The 22,131-nt window shown below is 38.1% G+C and overlaps 1 protein-coding gene across 3 annotated transcripts in view; it reads right to left on the reverse strand.

Annotated features, from left to right (window-relative positions):
* TRPS1 (transcriptional repressor GATA binding 1) overlaps positions 1-22,131 on the reverse strand; it is a 257,829-nt gene that overhangs the window by 193,772 nt on the left and 41,926 nt on the right. The window contains exons 2-4 of one of the 3 annotated variants that reach the window (XM_040494278.1): positions 19,088-19,231; positions 14,788-15,716; positions 226-1,355 (exon numbers count right to left, since the gene is read on the reverse strand). In XM_040494278.1, the coding sequence (XP_040350212.1) occupies positions 226-1,355; positions 14,788-15,716; positions 19,088-19,103 (2,075 nt within the window). In that variant the 5' untranslated portion in view covers positions 19,104-19,231. Of the gene's footprint in view, positions 1-225; positions 1,356-14,787; positions 15,717-19,073; positions 19,232-22,131 lie in introns of all 3 variants that reach the window. The other 2 variants (XM_040494277.1, XM_040494279.1) reach the window with 2 other exon arrangements.

Here is a 22,131-nt window from a genome sequence, read left to right on the forward strand (position 1 = left end):
AAGCAGAAGAGTAAATGGTCTGAAACAAGTAACCAAATTAGAATCTGTGGTTACCACATCTATAAATACATAATCTGCAGTTTTATGAACGATCTTTTATGTTCACTCGTCCTGTAACTTCCCCAAGTCACTGCAATCATTCCCAATGATTCTTGGATCAGCCCTCTGGATTCTTCCTATCATTCTGTTAATATCCTCCCCCGCCCCCACCCCGCTATGGCTTACCTGTAGTGTCGGGAAATCTCTTCTTCCACCTGGGTAATGAAATCACATTTGGTACATGAGTGTTCTTTGCTTTCCTTGACAGCTGGCTGCCCATCCAATCCTTGCAGATGATTGGCTTCCTGTTTGACATCTGATGCTTGGGACTCATGCACACTCTCGTAATGGAAGAGGAGCACATCTACATCAGGGGTGGAGAACGAGCACTGGTGGCACTGGTGTTTGACTCTTGAGCTTCCAGCCGCCCCAGGAGACAAGTGCAAAAGCAAGAGTGCACAGTGGGAACAATTACTTTTTCTACATGCAAATGGATAAGTAATTTCTCCAAGGTGCTTTTCTGGGCTGCAAAGGCCTCTGGGACAGAATGGACAGTGTTTAATGGTACACTTATGAATGTTATGGAGCTGCTGATAGTGACGGAGAAGCGGCCCCACTATAATTACATCGGGGCCATGGCTTTTGGAGTATCTAAAGTCGCAGAACTGACAATTGTAGCTGGTCACCATGTTATCCTCTGCTCCCTTGTTGGAGAAATCCTTCTTTTTAGCCCCACTAGAGCCCTTGTCTGCCTTGGTCATTGGCTCCCCTTCTGCACTTTTGGCTAGATCATTCTGATTAATGACAGAGCCCCTGGAAAGCTTATCATTCAATTCTGGATTAAGGCAGCCTGACTGCGCTCCTCCGTGCTGTTTGCCGTAATGTTCTAACAGTTTAAGTGAGCTAGAGGACTCACAGCTGAAACTACAGAATTTACACCAGTAGTAACTGGTGGCCTCTGTACCATTTTGTCTCGAGGAATCGAGGGGCTTGATGGGCACCGAGTAGCCAACAGGAGTGTCATCTCCTGCCTTGACTGTGATCTTGTCCTGCCACTTTCCCAAGTCTCCAGAATCGCCAGATCGAAGTGCAGGGATGGATTTGTTAGAGTTTTTCTCTGAAGGTTTTGCACCCTCAGAGGAGGGGAGAGAAGCTTTTATTTTGTTCGGGTGAGTCTGAAGAAAATGTTGTTCTAGTTCAGTTGAGGAGTTGCCCATGTAAGTGAAATTGCAGAATTTACAGCGGAAGTACTTGGTGTTTCCTTGGCAATCCGGTGTTTTCCGTCCAATGCCAATGAACGTTCCACCTGAAGTGACCTGGTATGGAAGAGATGGATGTTACTTTAAAGGTGTCATTACTTCAGTGCTCTCTGTAGGAGGGAGGAGGGGGCACTGACAAGTATTCCACATCAAAAAATACAATAGTACTTCTGCTTATTATGAAATCACTTGAATAATCAGCGCCAAAGAAATGCACTCTTCATTTCTCAATAGCTACTCTTTTGAGAGGCTCATTACGCTAAACATTTTTGGCCAAAGCAACAGTCAAAGATAAGTAATACGAGTACTATAACTAATTCAATGGATTTAATATTTAAAAAAAAAAAAGCCAAGAGAACAATTTTCACGTAAGTACGTTTTACTACTGCCTCCCTGTAACCACATGCTTGCAGAAGCATCCAAATCACAGGGGATTTCTTTTCCTGAAGTTAAGGGCTGCTGTCAAAACCGGAGGCAGTTGCTTAGAGATTGCTCAATGCAGATGTTCTCCAAGGAAATCCTTGTTCAGTTCCTATAGCGATGAGGCTTTGGGCAAAGACGAAGCCTCCCTTTCGGGTAAAATGAAGGTGCTAACATGACCACACAAAATGGCTGGTAATTAAAAGCCCAAGCAGGCACTATTAGATTAAAAATGAAGTTAAGGCAGTGGACTTGAAGTCTTAGTGAAGAAGGTCTAATGTAAAGAGTTTAAAATGTTTCCCGATCTAGGATAAAGGAAAAGTAGAAAATCTTCCAGGGCCTCATTTGATCAAAGCTCAGTCCCACTGGATCAAGGCTCTGTCTCAGTGGGTCATGGGGATGTTCAAAGGCCAAAAAAAAAATAATCCCACCATAGAAATGATCACAGCTCTTCTTCCTATCTCAAGTTATAAAACTTACAGCATTAGGGCAATGAAGGCATTCAAAGGCCACTATATATAAAGTCCTTCCTCAGTGGGCACTGCAACAGGCAGCTTAACCAAGCGCCACCACTGAGCAGACAAAACTCCTGGTTTAAAACAGAGTTTTTGTAGAAATCCTCCAAAAAGGAAGAGATCTCCTCTTCTGACTATCGGAGAATTTCTGATTTTTTCTAGCTACCAGATGTAACAGATTAAGCACGTGACATAATCATGTTCTGCCTTCTTCACCAGCTGCTCAAAAATGACATGTGCGATCACTGCTCATATCCAAATCACTCTAGGAGAAAGGTCTCAAGCATCTCAAAATCATTTAAGAGGTTCTACTTAATATGCAAATAACATTCCCTTAGCACATTGAGAGACACGCTTATACCACTACTGTACAGGACTCAGACCGTAGTCCATGCTTCGACTTAAAGACAGGTTGTGAGCTTGATCAAATTACCTTGTCCGGCCAAGAGCTGGCTTATCTGGGGCAACCTCCACTTTATTTCCAGTATTAGAGTTCTAGGAAGTGTGCATGAACACAGAAACAGCTCAACCCTTACTATACAGTAAGATAATAATTTACAAACATCTCTCACAGCCTGTAACCCAAGGATGACAATGTATCACTTTTGGTGATGTCCACATACCCCATGGCAAGCACACAGACTTCAGTCTGTCAACAATAGCAGAGCATCATCTGACCAGAGGGAAGAACGGGGCACCCTCCCAGCCAGCAGCCTGGCAATCAGCAGTGCGAGAGATGTCAAAGCCAGACCACAGGAGGATACAGTCTGTTCGCCTTTCTAACTTAGACTTCAGGGACCAGAACAACTAAAATATGCCCTGAGATGTAACGATATTACAAAATCCCTCCATCTATAACCCAGTTCACTGGAGGTGAGGAGAAACCTTAATTTCAGAAACAAAGCATTTAAATGTGATTCCATCAACTCTGGTACTTTGTGCAGGAAATTCAACTTGAATCAAAGGGGGTAAATTGAGAAGTATGCCATTCTCCTCTAATGCGAGTGAAAAAGCCAGTATGCAAAAATTTTCTTGGTTTAGTTACCAGCTTTTAGTTTCAAAGTTGTTGATCTTCCTGATATAAAGTATCTGTAATTTCTGCTTGTAGAAAGGGGTTCCTGAGAAATCATGACACATTATCACTATTTCTTTGATTTTGCAATCTTCAAGTCTCATATGCCATGTCTACACTGGAAGGGCTGAACTTCTATAAAGTCCTAAGAAATCCCGAAACATGGGAATCTGAAGTGCATCAAAATTATTATTAAGCATCACAACGTCCCTTCCAGTATTTGACAACTTTAAAAGTCAGAAAATCCAGGCTAAAAATGACTACTATCAGGTGCATAGACCATGAAAGAAAGGCCATTCAGTAAACAAACAAAACCAAATCTGCAAGTAAAGCATTCTGGCTTAGGACTAATTAACTTGCTATGCAAACCACATTAAATCTTTTAAGTTGGTGGTATTTGTGTGTCTACAAGTTGTGTTTTTTTTTACCCAGGGAAAACCAGCTAGCTCCATTATTTAAGATTATTATGTAAGATACTCTTTTGGGGCACCCAGGTGGCTCAGTCGGCTGAGGTCACCATCTCACACTTCGAGGGTTCAAGCCCTGAGTCAGGCTCTATACTGACAGCACGGAGCCTGGAGCCTGTTTTGGATTCTGTGTCTCCTTCTCTCTCTGCCCCTCCTCTGCTCTCTCTCTCTCTCTCTCAAAAATAAATAAACATTAAAACATTTTTTAAGGATCATTATGTAAGATACTCTTCTACAAACCACCTAAGCAGGCAAACAAAAACACAAGGATCTCATTTAATGACAAGAACAATAATAATGACACTGACGTAGGTTATCTATTTGCCTTCTTGGTAAATAGCCACTAAATCATATTAGTTTTTATATTACTTAAAGCTAATATGACATTAGAATTATATATTTTATATAATATAAAAGCTAACTTTGGGAAACATTGTTACTTAGTGTTCTATTCCTCTTCTCTTTCAAAAAGACCTGAAGGCTACACTTGTGGACATTTTTATACTTTCTTTGTAAGAGACGTACATTTAAGTCATGGTCAAATAAACTGATTCATATCATTTAAATGCCATTTTAAAATAAAACATAATTTATGATTTTAGGAGACCATACCTAAGACTACTGACCATATTCACTGTATTTTCATGACCTCCAAATGTTAACTTAAAATAACTGTTTCCTAGATTAAACAAAAATACACAGCAATAACAGTTATACAAGGCAAGTATTTGCAGCAACAGTGTATTGAATCTTATTGCCAGGAAAGAGCACCACACAGTCAGAGAATTATTTCAAACTTTTCAAATGGCTGAACCCAGCAAGGACTAGAAAAAAGGTTACCATTCCCTAGCTAGGACTCTACTAAAAGAGAGATCACAAGCAGAATAAAGAGTGTAAGTTATAATTATAACCCGTTAACCCAGCAGCTCCTTTGACACGTATATCCGTATTTTAAAATTTCTATTAAACTGTAAATCCGTTTAGACCAAAAATTACACCTATTCATTCATGTAATTAGTAGCTATTGAGTACTTAGTTTGTGCCGATCTCCGTAACTGACGATAGAGTACAACAGTGAGCAAGCTAGGCCACCTCTCTGCCTTTAAACTACTGCATTTGAAGATCAAGATTTGTAGATGAAAGTCTTTATTCATTTGTATTCATATTACTTGGATTTGCTTGCTCCCAAGGGAAGTTCTATAACATAAGTCTCTGCAAAGATACATTATTGAACCTCCTGGCACCTCAGTTTCCTCACCTTTCTGGATGTCAATGTACACACCTTGCTATCTTGCAGGATTATTGTGAGGATCAACTGAGAGAATGTACCTGAAACTGATTTGCAAACTGAAGATCAGTACTGTCCAAAAGAACTTTCTGAGATGCTGGAAATGTTCTGCAATCTACCCTGTCTCTACCATGGCCACGGACCACGTGTGGCTACTAAACACTTGAAACAGGGCTAGTGCAACCAAAGAACAGATTTAAGTAATTTTTATTAACTTTTCACTAATTTAAATTAACCGAAATTTAAATAGGCACATGTAGCTAGTGAATACCATGTTAGCACAGTCTACAGTACTAGTCACATGAATGGGATTATTATTTAATAAAATGAACTACCTAATGTAATTGCTCGTGCTAAGTGGATGAAAAGACTACATAGTGGGAAAATGGTGAAGTCATTCCATGACAAATTCATAAACTTGTCAATCGCAGTATTCTTAGCTGTAAATGAAAAAGTAGGATTCTGTTGTTACTAAGCACATGTTTCTGTTTATATTCCTTCTTGGACTGAAGGAATAATATTTTATTCATCTTTGGACGCAAGCAAGGGCTCAATATATCTGGGTTGAATGGAGTCATTATGGGAGATGTGAGCATAGATGGAAATGCGCCCCCCCGGGGGGGGGGGGGGGGGGGGGGGGGGGGGAGGGAAAAAAAAATGATTGTAATTCACACACTTCCCCCCCACCGTTGACTCAACCTGACATATTTGGGATTCTTCAAAAAACTGAACAAAATGTATCTTTCACCCAAAAATGAATGACTAGGGAGTCATTTGCTTATGAGTTACAGTTTAGAAACAACCAACTTATCTGTGAAGGCATGAAAAAGAACAGATTTGAAGTTACTTTTCACTGAATAAGGACTAGGATGGCTTTTTATTCCATTTTTAAGTTAGTTTTAAAAACTATTCCTTCCATGTAGTATGTTTCATTGGCCTTTGTTTATAATTTATTTACATATGTCTTTTCACAAAACTGTTTCACTGTTGAAGTTAAAAAACATAAAACGCTGGCTTTTTTTCAAAGACTTTAACCTTAATTAATTTATTTCCTTCTAATAATATGGAATAAAAACTGGTAAGAATGATATCTAAGAAAATATGTCAAAGGAAAAGATTTTTTGAAGCCTCAAGAACTCCCAAAATGACACTTCAGCACATGTACTTATTGTCAGCGGAACAAAAAGAGGTGTTTGAACTAAACACAAACTCTTCCTCAGATGTGGTTCACTTTCAAGTACTATAATTGATAGCAACGGAGACAATTAGGAGGGTACTAATTTAAGGGGACTTGAGGTTATGGGCTGTTAGTCAAAAAAGTAAAACCTTCACTTAATAAAAAGCTAAGTTGTTAAAAATCACTGTTCAAATACTGAAGTTCCAAAGAGCTTGAAGACATCTGTCAGGGCCGATCTTGGCCGAAAATAGCTATAGTCGGAATGAATGTGTTAATCTACATAGGCAGCATTTCTGCCTTGGAGAGTGCTTCAGAAAGCACCGTGCAGCATGGGGGGGTGCTGCAGTCTCTGGGAGAGACTACATGCTTAAACATTCCAACAACAAATTGAATTAGATGGCGACTCTCTTAGCCCCCCGCTATCACATCCTATTCCTGCTGCTCCTGGTTGTCCCTGCCGTAACGCCAATAAACACCCTTCTTAAAAATAAGGAACAAATCCAAACAGTTTTTTGAATTGTAAGAGCCAACCATATTTTTTGTGGGGGGGATAACCAAAACTCAACTTGATTTTAAGTGTAAAACACGGCATATTTTAAATTATGCACATTTTTGGGACGCCTGGGTGGCTCAGTCCGTTAAGCATCCGACTTCAGCTCAGGTCATGATCTCACGGTTTGTGAGTTCGAGCCCTGTGTCGGGCTCTGTGCTGACAGCTCAGAGCCTGGGGCTTGCTTCGGATTCTGTGTCTCCCTCTCTCTCTGCCTGTCCCCTGCTCTCACTCTGCCTCAAAAATAAAAAAATAATAATAAAAATTTTAATTAAATTATGCACATTTTTATTATCAGCTTTTGGATTACAGCCATCAAGAGTCCACCCCTACTGGTTTTCCTACATCACTCAGCATAATAAACTGAACTAAGTCTCTATGATTATTTGGTATTTGGGCTGACAGAATACCAACCAATCTTAAAGTCAGTCTCAACAATTTAGGAAAACATTGTCTTACAAGGAAAAATGCCAAACAAAACAGAAAATGTAATGCAGGTGAATTATAAGGCTGGGGGCATTATCCACAGAACTAACCCCTCTCCTGCATCTGACCTACCTGTGCCACCGGCTCTTAATGGAGATAAATAAGAATCGGGTATTTGTGCTAAAGAGCATCTTAAATGGGAAAACAGAGTGGCGGCACCGTGGAACATCCTTCCTCTAGGGAAGAGTGTTTTGTTGCATGCCTCCTGTGTGCCGAACACAGACGCACACACAGAAGTGACAGGGTCCAAAACCCCACATGTCTGTGGGCTGCTGCAGAGAGTTCACAAGGAAATAAAAAACAAGGACGGAAGAGTGCATGTGCTTCTGCTGGGAGAGGAACCCAGTTCCGTGACAACACAGAGGAAGAGGACCCAAGCAGCAGGGCCAGGTCAGCTTCTGGAAGGAGAAACTGAGCGGGGGACACAGAGTTGCCACTTGAGATGAGCCTCAAAGGCAGTGATTGTGGAAAGGCTCTTCAGGTGCAGGAAACAAAGTGAGTCCAGTGTGAATGGCAGTGAAAAGGTACAAGCTGTTCTAGGGAAATGTGAAGGGAGACTGGGGGATGAGAGAAGATTTGGAGAATGGTGGAGAGACTGGAGAGTTATATTTAATTATGTAAGTATAATTAAAATGATACACCTTTTCTAGAAAGTAGACCTATACTTCCTACAAAATGTAGGATGATGGATCTCTAAACAGAATTTTTAAAAATTAATTAAAGGAGGGAGGAAGGGAAGGAGGAGAGAAGGCAGAAGGAGGGAGAAAAGAGAGAAAGGAAAAGTAGAGGAGGGATGGAGGAAGGTATGGGGTTGAGGCAAGAGCTGAAGAGAAAGGAAAAGAAGAGAACAGAAGCTATCAGAAAGAGACAAGAAGTAACTAGGAAACCACTAAGAATCTACTAAGTAAACATGAAGGGTGGGGGCCGTAGAAGCATCAGGCGGGGAAGACCAGAGCAAACTACTCCATTGTTTGGGGGGAGATACACATCAGAAAGAAATCCAGGGTAACTGTGGTATTTCCAGCCCCATCAATTTGGAAATGGGAGTACATTAGAAAGGGCGGGGGGCGGGGGGACCATTAGGGAAGGAGCTAACAACTTTAACTTTAGGCAGGTTGACTTTGAGATGCCAGTGCAGCCTCCCATCAGCTGGAAAAACAGGTCTTAGAACAAACCACTGTTTATTATAAGATCCCCAAATATGTTAGTGGACTCATGAAAGAATTCAGGTGTTCTTCAGGCTGACAGGCTGACATCAGTGAGTCATCTAAGTATTAAAGGGGGGCTGCAAGAGGAGAAGTATTTCTCAAGTCCCTCCCTGTGGCCCCACCCCTCACTTTCAGAATGTAGGGAGACCACAGGGCTCAGCTCGTTTGGGGTGTGCAGTACATGCACATGAGACACTCTGAAGACACTCTGGTGTCTTCTGTGCCTCACACCCGTTCCTGTACTTACTCGCGAGCAAAGAATAAAACTTTAATTACACAGCAATAGAGAACATAAATGGGAGCTGGATGCATCTCCGTAATATTTAACCTTCATAGATAAACCAACTCCTGGATTGTGCCTAGTAACCAGAAGAGAAGAATACAACTCTCTGGCCGTATATTAAATCACAAATCTCTAAACCAAAGTCCTCCAAATGAGGGGAATATAAAACAAATCTAATACATGGATAAAATGTTGCTTCATTTGGGGATAAAGCATTGCACCCTTGATTGATTAAATCAAAATCTGGCCCTTCCTCGCTCTATCGGAACTAGCTTCTGTAGCAAAAATACCAGTAGAAATGAATCACAGTAATTTAAAAAAAAAAGGCAAATCAGCAACGCTATTTTCTTTTCAATGATTTCAATTATGAGTCTACTAAGTTCCAATAAGGCAGCATTACACTGCATGGACTGGATAAAAGACAATCTCAAAAAAAAAATCACTGAAGTCCCCAAATTCAATGTGATTCCCAGAGGATGCATCAAAGAGCCCTGGTGTACCAGTCTTGTATCTCCTCCCTTACATGCAGTTGGATTCTCTTCCTTGCTTTTGTTGTTGAAGTCAACTCAGTCTTGTATTTGAGAAGTTCATGTTATAGTGGTTGTGAAGAAGGTTTCGGCAGCCTGTGTACCCTGGCTGACATCCCATTTACCCTACTTACACATCTGTGTGATCTTGGACAGGTTACTTGAATTCCTCTATGCCTACTTTCTCACTTAAAAAAAAAATGGACATAATAGTGATGTCTACATCAAGGGTTTTTATGAAGATAAGTTAATTAATCCACATAAAGAGCTTAGATCTACATATGCATGAAAGAAACCCTTAATCAATTGTTAGCTATTGTCAGAAGTGAATCCAAAATTGGAAGACAACCCGAAAGATGCGTACAATTTTGATTATATGTTATTGATGAGAAAAGTATGAATCAAATTAAAATACAGAAAAATAAATTTTACATCTGACTTCCAATTTAACTAAAGCCACGATCTTCTCTGATATTCTGAAAATTCCTAACACTTACTTCAAACTAAAAGCATATGATGAAGAATTCAAGAGGTCTATGGTCTAATTTAGATTCTCGGAAACAGACTTCATGCAACCCGTCCCTCCAAACTTTCTTGGGGTTGGGCACTACTTATGAATCCGTGTTTCCAAACAGCTCCATGTATGCCGTAATTCCAATGACCCAAGAAACAAAATGCACTGACTGACCTGCTGACTTGATATGGTTAGCAGATTTGAGGATCATTTTTTTTCTTAATTTTTTAAAACATTTTTTATTAAGAGTTGAATAATGCTAAATTTGATTCGATGCACTAATAACCATGGATTTCTTCTTCTCAACATTCTGCCTAGAGAGAAATACTGATATTCAAGAAAGCGATACACGTTCTTTAAATGATAGCAAGAAAACTGAAAATCAAGGAGAGATTGACATTCCTCATACTGACTCTCTTGCAACAAAGCCACATGGAGATTTAACCAACATGCAGGTGAAAGGACTAGTGAAGACAGTCAAACTACTCTACCCCCCTCCCTGGGAAGCTACACTATCCAGCTCGGCCATCTTGATGAGGAAAATAACCTGGCAAATGCCAGAACTTTACTTTGCTTCATGGCCCTAGGGTGAGCATATGTTTTATTTTGCACACTTTATTACTTGTTAAAGAGGCACAGACCTGAAAACAAGTATGGGTTCATATGACAAACATTCTGTACTCTATAGACAGTCTGAAGTGATTAAAGTCTCATTCACCAGTTGTTCTAAAGTGCAATTGTCCTCAACTCAGAAAAACAAAGAAACAGAACCTGCTAAGATCTACCACTTCCCTCCTACTCTAGATCAAAGGAAACTCCACGGCAAAAAATAAATATTTGGAAGCAAAATTCAAGAAAAGTCAAAATAAACCAAAATGAGATTAATGTTCTCAGATTTTTTTTCCCCCAGACCAAGCTGTTAACCCCCTGTTCAAATCAATGTACTGCCATATGTTAAGGGTCTATAAAGCTCATAGAGTTAAATATGTTGAAAACACAAATACAAAGGATGACTTCCTATCTCTAAAATCTGTTCTTCCTGCTTCTAACATGACATATTGTGCAACTCTGATAAAAATATTTACAGAACAGAAATGTAGTGCTCCTAGCTCAGACACAAGACAGTAACTGGTAAGTTAATAGTGAGATTTTTCTATTAACCTTAAAATTTCATTAAAGGCCAAAATAAATTTAATAGCTAGAATCCTGTAGCTCCCTTCTGGGAGTCTTGAATAATGCAGAATAACAGAAAAGGTACACTAATAAGGAAAGGCAACATGTACCTTGTGAGCATTTATAAACTTGGGATAGCTTCAACACTTTCCCGTGGGAAGCACATCTTGACAGGACTCCGACGTTTATAACCTGATCTAAGGACTAAGAGCTCCCCCATAAAGATGACGCAAATGCCCTAATGCACAGCACATTAAGCCCTAATGAAACAGCAAAGTCGATGTTTAACAACTTCGGCCTCCATTCAGCGATGGTTTAAATATAAGCATAATAAAGCAGATTACAAAGAAAGAAGCTGTAATTACTTTTTGAAGAACTCAATCTCTTGTCCTATTATGGTCTATATGTGAGCCTCAAAGGCTGAATACAGGTAGTAAAAATTACAGGAAGGGCTTACCAATCATGTTACATCCATTATTTTAAAAAAATTTAGGCATAACAATTGATAAAACCCAGGTTACATTTAAAAATTAAGAAACTAACATCCCAATCGAGTCAAATAGCTCTAAGCTAGCCATTATATCTTTCCTTGTTTTTCTTGGTAAAGAACTGGCATGCCTTCTGATCTCAGGGCTGGGCATGCTACCTCAAGGTACGACATATGACGGGGAGGATCTGAATTCAACACTCAGGGAAGACTGTCCTAGTTTCATGATATGGCCATTTAAAGTGGCCTCCATTACCCAACTGGGGCTCTGTTATCCAACTGGGGCTCCATTATCCAACTGGGGCTCTATCTAACTCTGCAGTATAAAGAAACATTGTTATTTGGTGCTATTTTTAAAGGAATATAGAGTTCTTTGACTTCCCTATTTGTAATAAAATTTACACAGAAGTGAATACTTGTCAGTACGAGTATGTCTAAACTTCAATTATTCCCACAAATACATGTCAAATAATCTGAACTTGGAACTGGAAATCTTAACATTTGTTTAAATTATTTCTTTTTCCCAATGGTATATCTTATGTTTGCAATTGAGTCAGTTCAAATTATTTAAAATCATCCGTGTCAAACTATAATACAGATCAAAGCCACAGAGTTCTTATGTCCTGTACTTCTGGCTTTTTTTTTTTTTTTTTTTTTTTTTTTTTGCCTAAAATGTCATAAATCTATCATTAACCACCAACTGTCCTGAATGTTTAAAAAAAAAAAAAGGCCAGTTTAATTGAAAAAGATTAATGAATTGGTCATTCGTTACATTTATTATTAGCTTACATTACAGATTTATATAAATAATTCCTGAAATAGAATGATTACTCGTCTGTAACACTCATATTTACCAACATCTTTTTATCAGAATACACACACAGCCATTAACTTACTACAAATGTCTGACAGAACCGTGTTAAAGAAATTCTACAGTCAGCATTTTATCCTGCACAGCTTTTAGTCCCCACACAGTTCCAGAGCCAAGGAAAGAAGGCCCTCAAACGGCATTTCAGCACACAAACCCTTGCGGGTAAAAAGGGGAATTTCAGATGTGCTTTTATTCGGTTTATGCACACAGGGAAGCCGCTCAATATTTATTTCAGCATAAAAGTACTAATAAGTTACTCATCTTCGGACACATTTCTGCATCAACATCTGGCATGTGCAGAGTCCTCAAGATCAGCATTTGGCCTAAAAGTGTATTTAGTGTTCTATTCCTACGCTGAAAAAAGTTAACTCTCTTTAGACTTGCTTCTAAATCCAATCGTTTCTTTGAAATAATCATCTGCTTTTCCCACAGATTGCTTTTTTCTATTTTTAGCCATATTATTTCTCTGGAAAAAAAAAATTGATCTTAACAAGATTATCTCCCTGGATGCTATTCCCTACCCCTTTCTGTCTTCTTTACTGGGTGCTTCTGCAGCACTTAGTAGACAGCATAGTTTAGGATCAGCTGTTTTATTTCTCCTTCTATTAGCTCAAACTCGGAGAGCTCACACATCTGTTTTATTTCTAACATCACTGCCCAGGAAAAGTGTCCAGCTCATTCTACCCAAACATAAACTTTACTATAAATAACTAAGAACCTAACAAATAACTGTTTGGGGGAAATGGAAGTGTGTTTAAAAATCTGAATTCTTCTAAACCATCGGCCTTTAGTAATCTTCATTTTAGAGCCTTCCTGACAGCCCAGATCAGCTGCCTTCAGAACTTGTCCCCAGAGTGAACAAACTGAAACTCCTGCCGGAAATCCAGGTATTAACATCATATTACTTGCTAATTATAAAACACCAGTTCACATACTGACATTATTCACTTCTAACCCTTTTATCTAAAACACGTATTTGCTTTCCAATCATGGTTTGACAGCAGAGTGTATCTGACATAAGACAGTGAAATGATCTTTAATAAGACAGCAGTTCAAAGCATGCGGCTTTCATGCATAATAACTATGTTGGCTTAATTTGCTGCTCCACAGAAATAATTCTATTTGTGGAAATTCACAAAGTAGGATGGAATTTTTAAGAGAGCTCTACAAAGATGAAACTGGCTTTTTAAGAGTTCTTCCTATCTCCCTTTGAAAGTGATAAGATTGCTGTTCTGACATTTTTAAAGGCTTGGGAAATTTCTCCTCTGATTCTTTTTTACAAGTACTGAAATAAGTTCACTACCTGTTATTTAGAATTCCTTTGCCTGCCTTTCTTAATTGGCACTAGGTCAATAAAGAGGCCTACAGCCAATGTGCTAGAGCTATTGGGTTGATCAAAATGACTGATATTTTAAGGGAATTAGGAGGTCAGATAAGTATGATGTAATTTCATTAGTTCTCTGGTACTTCTTCTGATCATTCCTAAAGAAGGTTAATATTAAACCTAATATGTTTTGAAATCCTCTGGCCGCATAATACAATAAAAAACTACAGATGGTAACAGAAACGAATACACTTTCTCAAGCTGACCATGAGTACTGACTAGGCTAAAATTGCTTAAAATGAAACGAATACATTTCTTTAGCGTCAGTTCTGCCTTTCATTCTATTTGAAATGGTAGATTTTTTTTTCCATTTCACATATGCCATAAACTAAAGACAGAAGAGTAGATCAAAAAGGTATGCCAGTTTTAATAAAGGCAGAAATCTAAATTACTGCTAAATGCTTTCATAAATTACTATTTTCCTTAAATGCAGAAAGGAATGCTTTATTGGCCTGCACCAAGGTCATTCTGGTGTCCCTACTACTTACAATCACGTTGACTTCTTTATAATCAATGTAAACTTTTATTTCCAAATTTTCATTTGCAATTAGGTTGCTTTTTCTGGAGTATATCTCTGTAACTGTCCATACGACCCAAACCGAGTCCAATTTGACGCCAGGCCGAGTATAAAATTAAATCCTAATGCAAGACACAGGAAAGATCCTCACTGAAGCAAAGACTACAGCAAAAGATTTCTAATCTAAGATTAGAACAAAGCATATACTACTATCACGTGGAACTATAAAGGTGAGTGCCATTTTTGGGAAGACTGTGAAAACACCAAATTACCACGAAATATTTCTAGAAATATGAAGCCTACCTAATCCCGTGAAAAGGCTTTTCCCAACCTAATAGAGATATTGGGACTATTTTCCATGATAAGAAATTAAAGACCCCTCTGAATACACATTTGGATACAATGGCTATGGAGTGTGTCCATCCTCCCGCTGAATCTAGCAGGCTACCCCTTTGGTTCTGGGAGCCTGATTTTACCATGCGTGCAAGAGTTCACACTTCATTACCAGTAACCTTTTCTGTACAAAGAGAGAACAACACAAAGCACAAACCTGTACATCATAGGTCCCATTTAGTAAAACAGGCCTTGAAGAATTGATGTCCTGCAGCACACCAGAAAGCACGGAACGGTTGACCTTCTGGAAGTCTTTGGAATGGCTGAACTGCACCATGTTATGAAGGGCCAAGATTTTGCTGTCCAGCTCAGCATCCTGCCTGGTGCGGTTATGCAGTCCTAAGTGATACTTTCGGAAGTGCTTAATCAGATCTGTGGGGTCATTGCCATAGTAACCATATCCACAGATATTGCATTTAAAGTCCTGAAGCTCTGGAGACAGAGGTGCCGGGTCTGGGTTGTCATTTACCAGTAAGTCGGTTTTGGATTTATTCAGTCTTACACCCCCATCTGAAGGCACTTGTGGGTTTTTGGAGGCCACTGAAACTGGGCTTGAGCCTTGACAATTGGCTTGACTACTCTGCGCCTGCCCTGTTTCCTCCGTGGCCTTTGGTGACATCTTATGATCTTCCTTTGTCTCCAATGAGTCCCCTGCTGGGGTGCAGGCTGTATCTTGAGGGTCATCTGCCTCTGCTCTTTGAGGAGACTTCAAGGGCTCACAGACTCCCCCCACAGCTGGAGATGAGAAAGCCAACATATTTCTATCTGTCACCTCATCATGTGGATGCGAGGGAAGGTTTCCTCCTTTACTGGGGCTTTCATAATTGAAGCCAGCCTTCTCACTCAGGCTGGAGCTTTTGGGGCCCTTCTTGCTGCTAGAGGATGAATCTTGGCCATGCAAGCGATGTTCCTCCTTATTATTCAGTTCTGCAGCATCACTCTGATCTGTATTTTCTGACATCTGATCTGCAGAAAATTCTTTGTTCTTTCCAGACACCTTGCTTTCTGTACCTATAGGCTCCAGGGTCTGGCCCTCGCCTTCGCTAACAACGTTTCTCAGAGGGGGGTTCTTTTTCCGGACCATATCTGTAAAAATGCAAGGGAAAAGGAAATGCGAGGTTATTTGAAAGTTGCAGAGATGCAACCTAATATAGAACATTTTACTTATTCTTACTTGAGGCTTTTTAAAGGTACATACAAAAATCTTCCTCTAGGGAAAAAAAAATGTTTGAAAACTAGCAAAAAAAAACCCACCTGAGACTAAAGCAAATATTTACATTTAGAATTATTTTTGTCATAGAGTGGCTCATTTGCTATTTTTAAATGGTTTTATGAATACCAAAATATTTATTGTCATTGATAGCTCTATCTTTCCTATTATTCTTGTTTGCCAATGATATTTTTTGCTCACTTTCTTCAGGTACAGTTGATGCTGTATACATGCTTATTTATAAACCTTATATATTATGTATAATAAATACACATGCTATGTTTATGAAATATATACGCATTTATGTTTACAGAATATATATTACACATTTATTTATATGCTATGTATATAAACAACATAAATTGGAATTCAATATGGTTACATACTGTGCCACCAAGCTATAAATGTAATTTCAACCAAAATATCCTCATAGTCAAAAGACAGAAACAGCATGTTATAAACAAAGTGAAAACTGCCCTATTACTTTCAGGAATGGAGGGTAACAAATGTCTCATCTCTGTCCTACCAATAAATTTCTTTAAGCCCCAATTGGAGAGCTTGCCTGAAAGTTAGGAGGAAAACCTGGTCCATATCAGAGTGACCAGGTTGGCTTTTACTAGGACTCTATGTAGCATGATGGGGAAGCTAACTAAGTCCTGGATTCTTAGCACAACCAGGTGGAAACAGTACCAATTTCACCATCAGGAGCATGCTGGAGATGGACTAAAGTAAAATATTAAACTGAATAATATGACGCTGTCACTTTGTAGCTTGGAATGGCCAACTATCAGCACCCTCCCCAAGGTTCACCTTCACATGCTGCCTCAACTGTGCCTTTCAAGTTAGTGCCATCAAGGAGAATGGTCAAAATAAGAATACTGTGACAAATTCCCCTACTGGAGTCTAATGAATCAGAACTTCAGTATGAGGAGATAAGAAATAATTTGTGTGGTGTGTCCATAAAAAAACGCAGCAACTAAGGCTAGTCCAGAACCGAGGTTCATGGCTTATGTCCCCTTAATCTCCCAGCCGAAACACTGCAAATGCTGTCAGTTGTCACCCCAAATGTCCCATAGGAAAATCCACCTGTGACTGACTAATAAGACAAGTCCTCTTTACTAGCTGACTCTGCCACAGGGGCAGATTTAACAGAGTTAGTTACACCATGATTATCCAACATGTCCTGAGAAAATCCAAATTAATAACACGTTTTAGGCATTCTCATCTGTAATTTCTCACAAGTGCTGAGGAGCCACACTGGCTTTGGACATATATGGATGTACCTTCATTTCTGAAGAGCTGGTCAAGCAAATGTGTATAATATGAATCACTGAGCCAAGTTAATGCCCTGGTTGACTATAAAGAATCATTTGCAAGGGGAAAATTCACTTTACAAAAATAATGTCAAAAAATATTAACTGCACTAAAGAAAGTATACTCTTCTTTTTAGTACAACAATAACATGAGCCAACAAATATGCACAGAATCTGTATATGTTCCTCCTGGAACAACAACAACAACAAAAACATTGATAGGATGAAGGGCTGAAGTTTCAAGTACCACTGATGGTCATGAAGCCATGTAAACCTGCCTGGTCAAGGCAGGGAGCAGGGAGTGAGTCTTCACCTTGGTGTCATTATCATTGGGTCTTAAAATAAACTGAGCTAGGTAACCACTGCTTATTAAAAAAAACAAATGGAACACTGGTCAGCTTATTTTTATTTATCTATTTATTTATCTATTTTAAGATTTTTTTCCCAGTAATCTCCCCATCCAACATGGGGCTCAAACACACGATCTCGAGATCAAGAGTTGCACACTCCACTGACTGAGCCAGCCAGGCGCCTCTAACATATTTATTTTTTAATGTTCATGTCTTATTGGTTGATGCAAACACTTTAAGAAACCCCTGGTCCTCTGTCAAAAGTGACAGAATTTGGGAACTTGAACCAACACATGGAAGAGTGGAGGGCAATTTTACTGGTAGTCAACAAAAGGAAAACTAAACATGAAAAAAAATAATAATAAAAAGGAAGTTTAAGAAACCAGTTATTTAAACAAGAATTTGAATTTAAAAAAAATGCTGTTCTTACCATGGCCTAAAGAAAAAGACATCCTAGTTTACAGAGTATCAGCCATTACTACACATACAAATGTAATGATTCGCTATAGCATCTCTTGCCTTTCCCTCCAGAATTTCGTGTTTGTTTTTTCCATTACACATAAAAGTCTTTAGGAACTATTGCAATTTAATCTTTTCTTGGACAAATACTGAACAACCATATCATTTGTATTTTAAGATCATCTTCTTAATGGAAATAAAACCTAACAGTGATGCACCCCAATGAAATAAATAAGGCTACACAGAAAAACAGAAATCTATATGAAAGGCAGGATTCATAAAGAAATGAATATGAAATAACCCAATTCGTTAAGATTTTCTTTCCATTAAAATGAAGAGAAAATGGTTTCTGTCCATATATTAATGTCAAGGTGATTAGAAAAACAGCAACATTTTACAGAGCAAGGAACTAAGATAAAATACTTAACAGTGAATAGATATAAATATGTTAATATGGAAAAATTTCACTTGTTTTGCAAAACAAAAAAAAAATTAGACCTTGTTGATTTATTGTTATCATGAAGAAAAGTAATAGGTCATAGTTTAAAAACTACTGAACCAGCAATTACAGTAACTAAGAGAAAAAATGATTTAATTAAATTTTCATCCTTTCAAATTTCAGTTCCCTCTTCCACCAAGAACAGAACTTTGGAACCCATATGACTCACTGACTCCTCATGCTGAACACAGCCCTTAAAAATATACATCACAAATAATGTTAAACTGCTAAAACTTCAAAGAAGTATCAGAAAGGTCATTTGTGTTTTCTTTTTTGTTGTGGGTGGAAGGGGCATGTTCTTTTTAGTTTCTTCAAAAAAAATAATCCTGGTTAATTTAGTTGACTATACTTTGAAGTAGTTATAGAAAAATAATTTTTTACTGGAATTATATCACCATAACTTTTGAGAATGACATATTATGTAAATATAAGCACATTTGCAATACTTCTAAGTGAAAGAAACTCCCCTAACAAGTCATAAGTTAGATATCGTAAGACTATAGCCACCCTCAAGTTATTATCTTTAAGAGACATAACAGATTGCATGATGTTTTTCTGCGTGCCAAGAACTTTTCCAGTTAACATTTTCACTTGAAAAAATAGATCACATACTTGTAAAATCATACCCAGCATTGACTTCATAAGGCATGTGGCTTTAGAGTGCTTTCTACAATTATTAATTCTATTAGTCAACTAGCAGGAGGCTAATGCAATTGTCTTAGAAGACGCTCGGAAGACACAGAAGACATTTTGAGAGCTGATCTGTACATCTGCAAAACAAAACAAAAAAATATTTTCCTTCCTAAATGATGTAAATAGGCTTTAATGTATCACACCTAAAATACATTTATATGCCAGCACCGCACACTGCTTGAAAGATACCTAATAAATGCATGAGCAAACCTTGAGCAAGATCTTCCCTCCCCTGGGTTTTAATAAAGCAGCAGGAGAAGAAGGAGCGTGATATAAAAGATTACAGAAGTCATTTTCACAAAAGACTGTGATGTACGATTTGACCTCTAAAACTCCCAAAGGCTAAGGACCAGAATACTTACCTACGCTGGGGTGGGGATAAATGCTCTTGGTTAGTAAACATGGAGGGGAAATGCTTCTGCAAAAGATATAAAGTGTATCTACTGATATTGTACAGTCACAGCTGAAGACAAGAAGTTGTACCCATTGCCAATGTCTTCCAAACTCATAGTAGCAGTGCACACCAAGTGGCCGAGAAAGGAGTCCCTGCGATGCCATTGAGAACTGAGATCTACGTAAGCCTTCCGAACCAACAGTTACAGAAACATGACACGCTAGAACACATGCCATCTTTTTAGCTATTTTTAGTAATCTTTTATTTTTGCTCTTGATATAGAAGTTCATAAAATCATGATGAACCATCATTATAACATCATCTTTATTATCTAAGTGAAATTATTGAGGCAGATATTATAGTAATGGTCATAAAAAAATTAGAGAAAGAAAGAAAGAAGAGAAAAGAAAAGGAAGGAAGGAAGGAAGGAAGGAAGGAAGGGAGGGAGGAAGGGAGATAACCACATCAAGGAGTGTTCTAGCAACTTTATTTTAAACCTCTTCATTCAACTATGTAGTAATATCCTTCATACTGACTACCAAAAGTAGTTCAAAATGCCAGTTTACAGTAGGCCTGCTATAAACGACCATTTAGATAATGGGGCTAAAGTGAACTGGATAAGGAGGCACTGAAGAATTTAAGAGCTACAAGACTCAAAATTGCTAACTCCTCTCTATTTAATTGTGAGATTAAAAGCTCACCTATGGGCTAGGGAGTAGGTGAGGTGGAAACGGTGAGCATGCCCACTTTCACATCATTCTCCACCTACGCAAATACACGTACACTCCTCCAACAGCGGATATAACATGAATATATATTTTGTGTCAAGATATTTAAGTGGGTTAAAACATGTTTAGCTTCCTAAAAATGTACTATTTGTAGTTTCATCTCTGAGATATAAGACATTCCATTTGCAAAAATCCCTATTTCTATTATTAATTATTTCCTCCTAAATTAAAACAAATCTAAAGGCTTTCTTTGTATTTTTTAAAAAAAATTGTTTTAAATGTTTATTCATTTTTGAGAGATAGAGACAGAGTGCAAGCAGGGGTAGGGCAGAGAGAGTGGGAGACACAGAATCTGAAGCAGTCTCCAGGCTCTGAGCTGTCAGCACAGAGCCCAACGTGGGGCTCGAACTCACAAACCGCGAGATCATGACCTGAGTCGAAGTCAGACACTTAACCGACTGAGCCACCCAGGCGCCCCTTTGTATTTTTTATGAAAAAGAAAATTATTATAAGAAACAACAGGATACTGTACTGTTCCTATGTTATAGTATCAGTGGAAATAATCAGCATTAGAGCTTAAAATATAATTCTGATAACTATCTTATCTCACAATTAAAATTCTTAAATATATAAGAAAAATTCCTTTTTCTATAGAAGACTGTGACTCATGTTCTCAGAATGGCATCTTCACAGCAAAAGGAATCTGAGTTTTCTATTATTCCTAGATAATATGAATTAACCATTAATGATTTAGCTTTATTTCATATATATGTGTGTGTGTGTGTATATTTTTGTTTATATATGTACATATAGAGAGAATTCTTTGAATTATATTTTTTTCACACATACATTTATGAAATACTTGTTCCAAATAGCCTTGCAATAGGTAATCAAATGAATTATTCAGTCAAAGAAATCCACTACTGCAGTAATTTAAAAAGAGAGCTAACACATCCATCCAATACAGATTAAAACAAGAATTTATTTCCATTAGATGAGAAACTCCTTGAAGGTAAGAGATATAAATTCCTATGCTATTTGTAGCATCTTGACCCTAAACAAAGGAAGGAAGAATGTCCAATTATATGTCCAGTTTCTGAAGTAGATTCGAATCACCGGCTGATGTAATCAAGGGCAGGCCCCTTCACTTCTCTGAGCCTCTGTTCTTACTCATATGAGGGAATTACAATATATGATTGCTAAACTTTGTGCCTCTAAGATTCTATAATGGTTCTGGTTAGTGGCTTAGGCACTGTATTATTACCTTAGAAAAATTCTATCCAATTTCCCTGAAAGACTACAAAATATGAAACCATCAATAATTAAGGATGGCATAAATACCACTGAGGTCTACCATTCACTCAGTTATTCATTTCCTCCAATATTCATGCATTCAATAAATGTATACCCAGCCTAAGTATGTACTAAACATCCAGCAAGATGACTATGATTTTACTATTATTCATGTTAGAGAGAAGGACATCTTTAAAAAGAAAAGGAAAATATTATAAGAAATCCTTATTTCTCAAGAAAAATTAAAGCCTTTTAGTATCTCTTCAAATACCATTTCAACTGAGTGCACTTCCAATTGATTAATTCCTTGGATGGATGGATGGGTGGATGGATAACACCTCAACAAGGCTAAAAAGTTAGAGTACCGAGTCTATATAATTTAACCTCAGTCTCAAATCCTGCTGAGTATGATTCTTATTATAAGTAGCAGTTCTTGTCATCATAACATATAATACCAGATGACATTTTCTTATTGTTTTTCCAGATAATAAAACTTTCAAGTGTTCAAAATCAAAGCTAACACAAAAGGAAAGACGTGATAGTCTTCTTAATATATGCTTCT

This window comes from Herpailurus yagouaroundi, unplaced genomic scaffold (genome assembly GCF_014898765.1).
Source record: "Herpailurus yagouaroundi ecotype Mexico unplaced genomic scaffold, PumYag 186, whole genome shotgun sequence".
Lineage (NCBI taxonomy): Eukaryota > Metazoa > Chordata > Mammalia > Carnivora > Felidae > Herpailurus > Herpailurus yagouaroundi.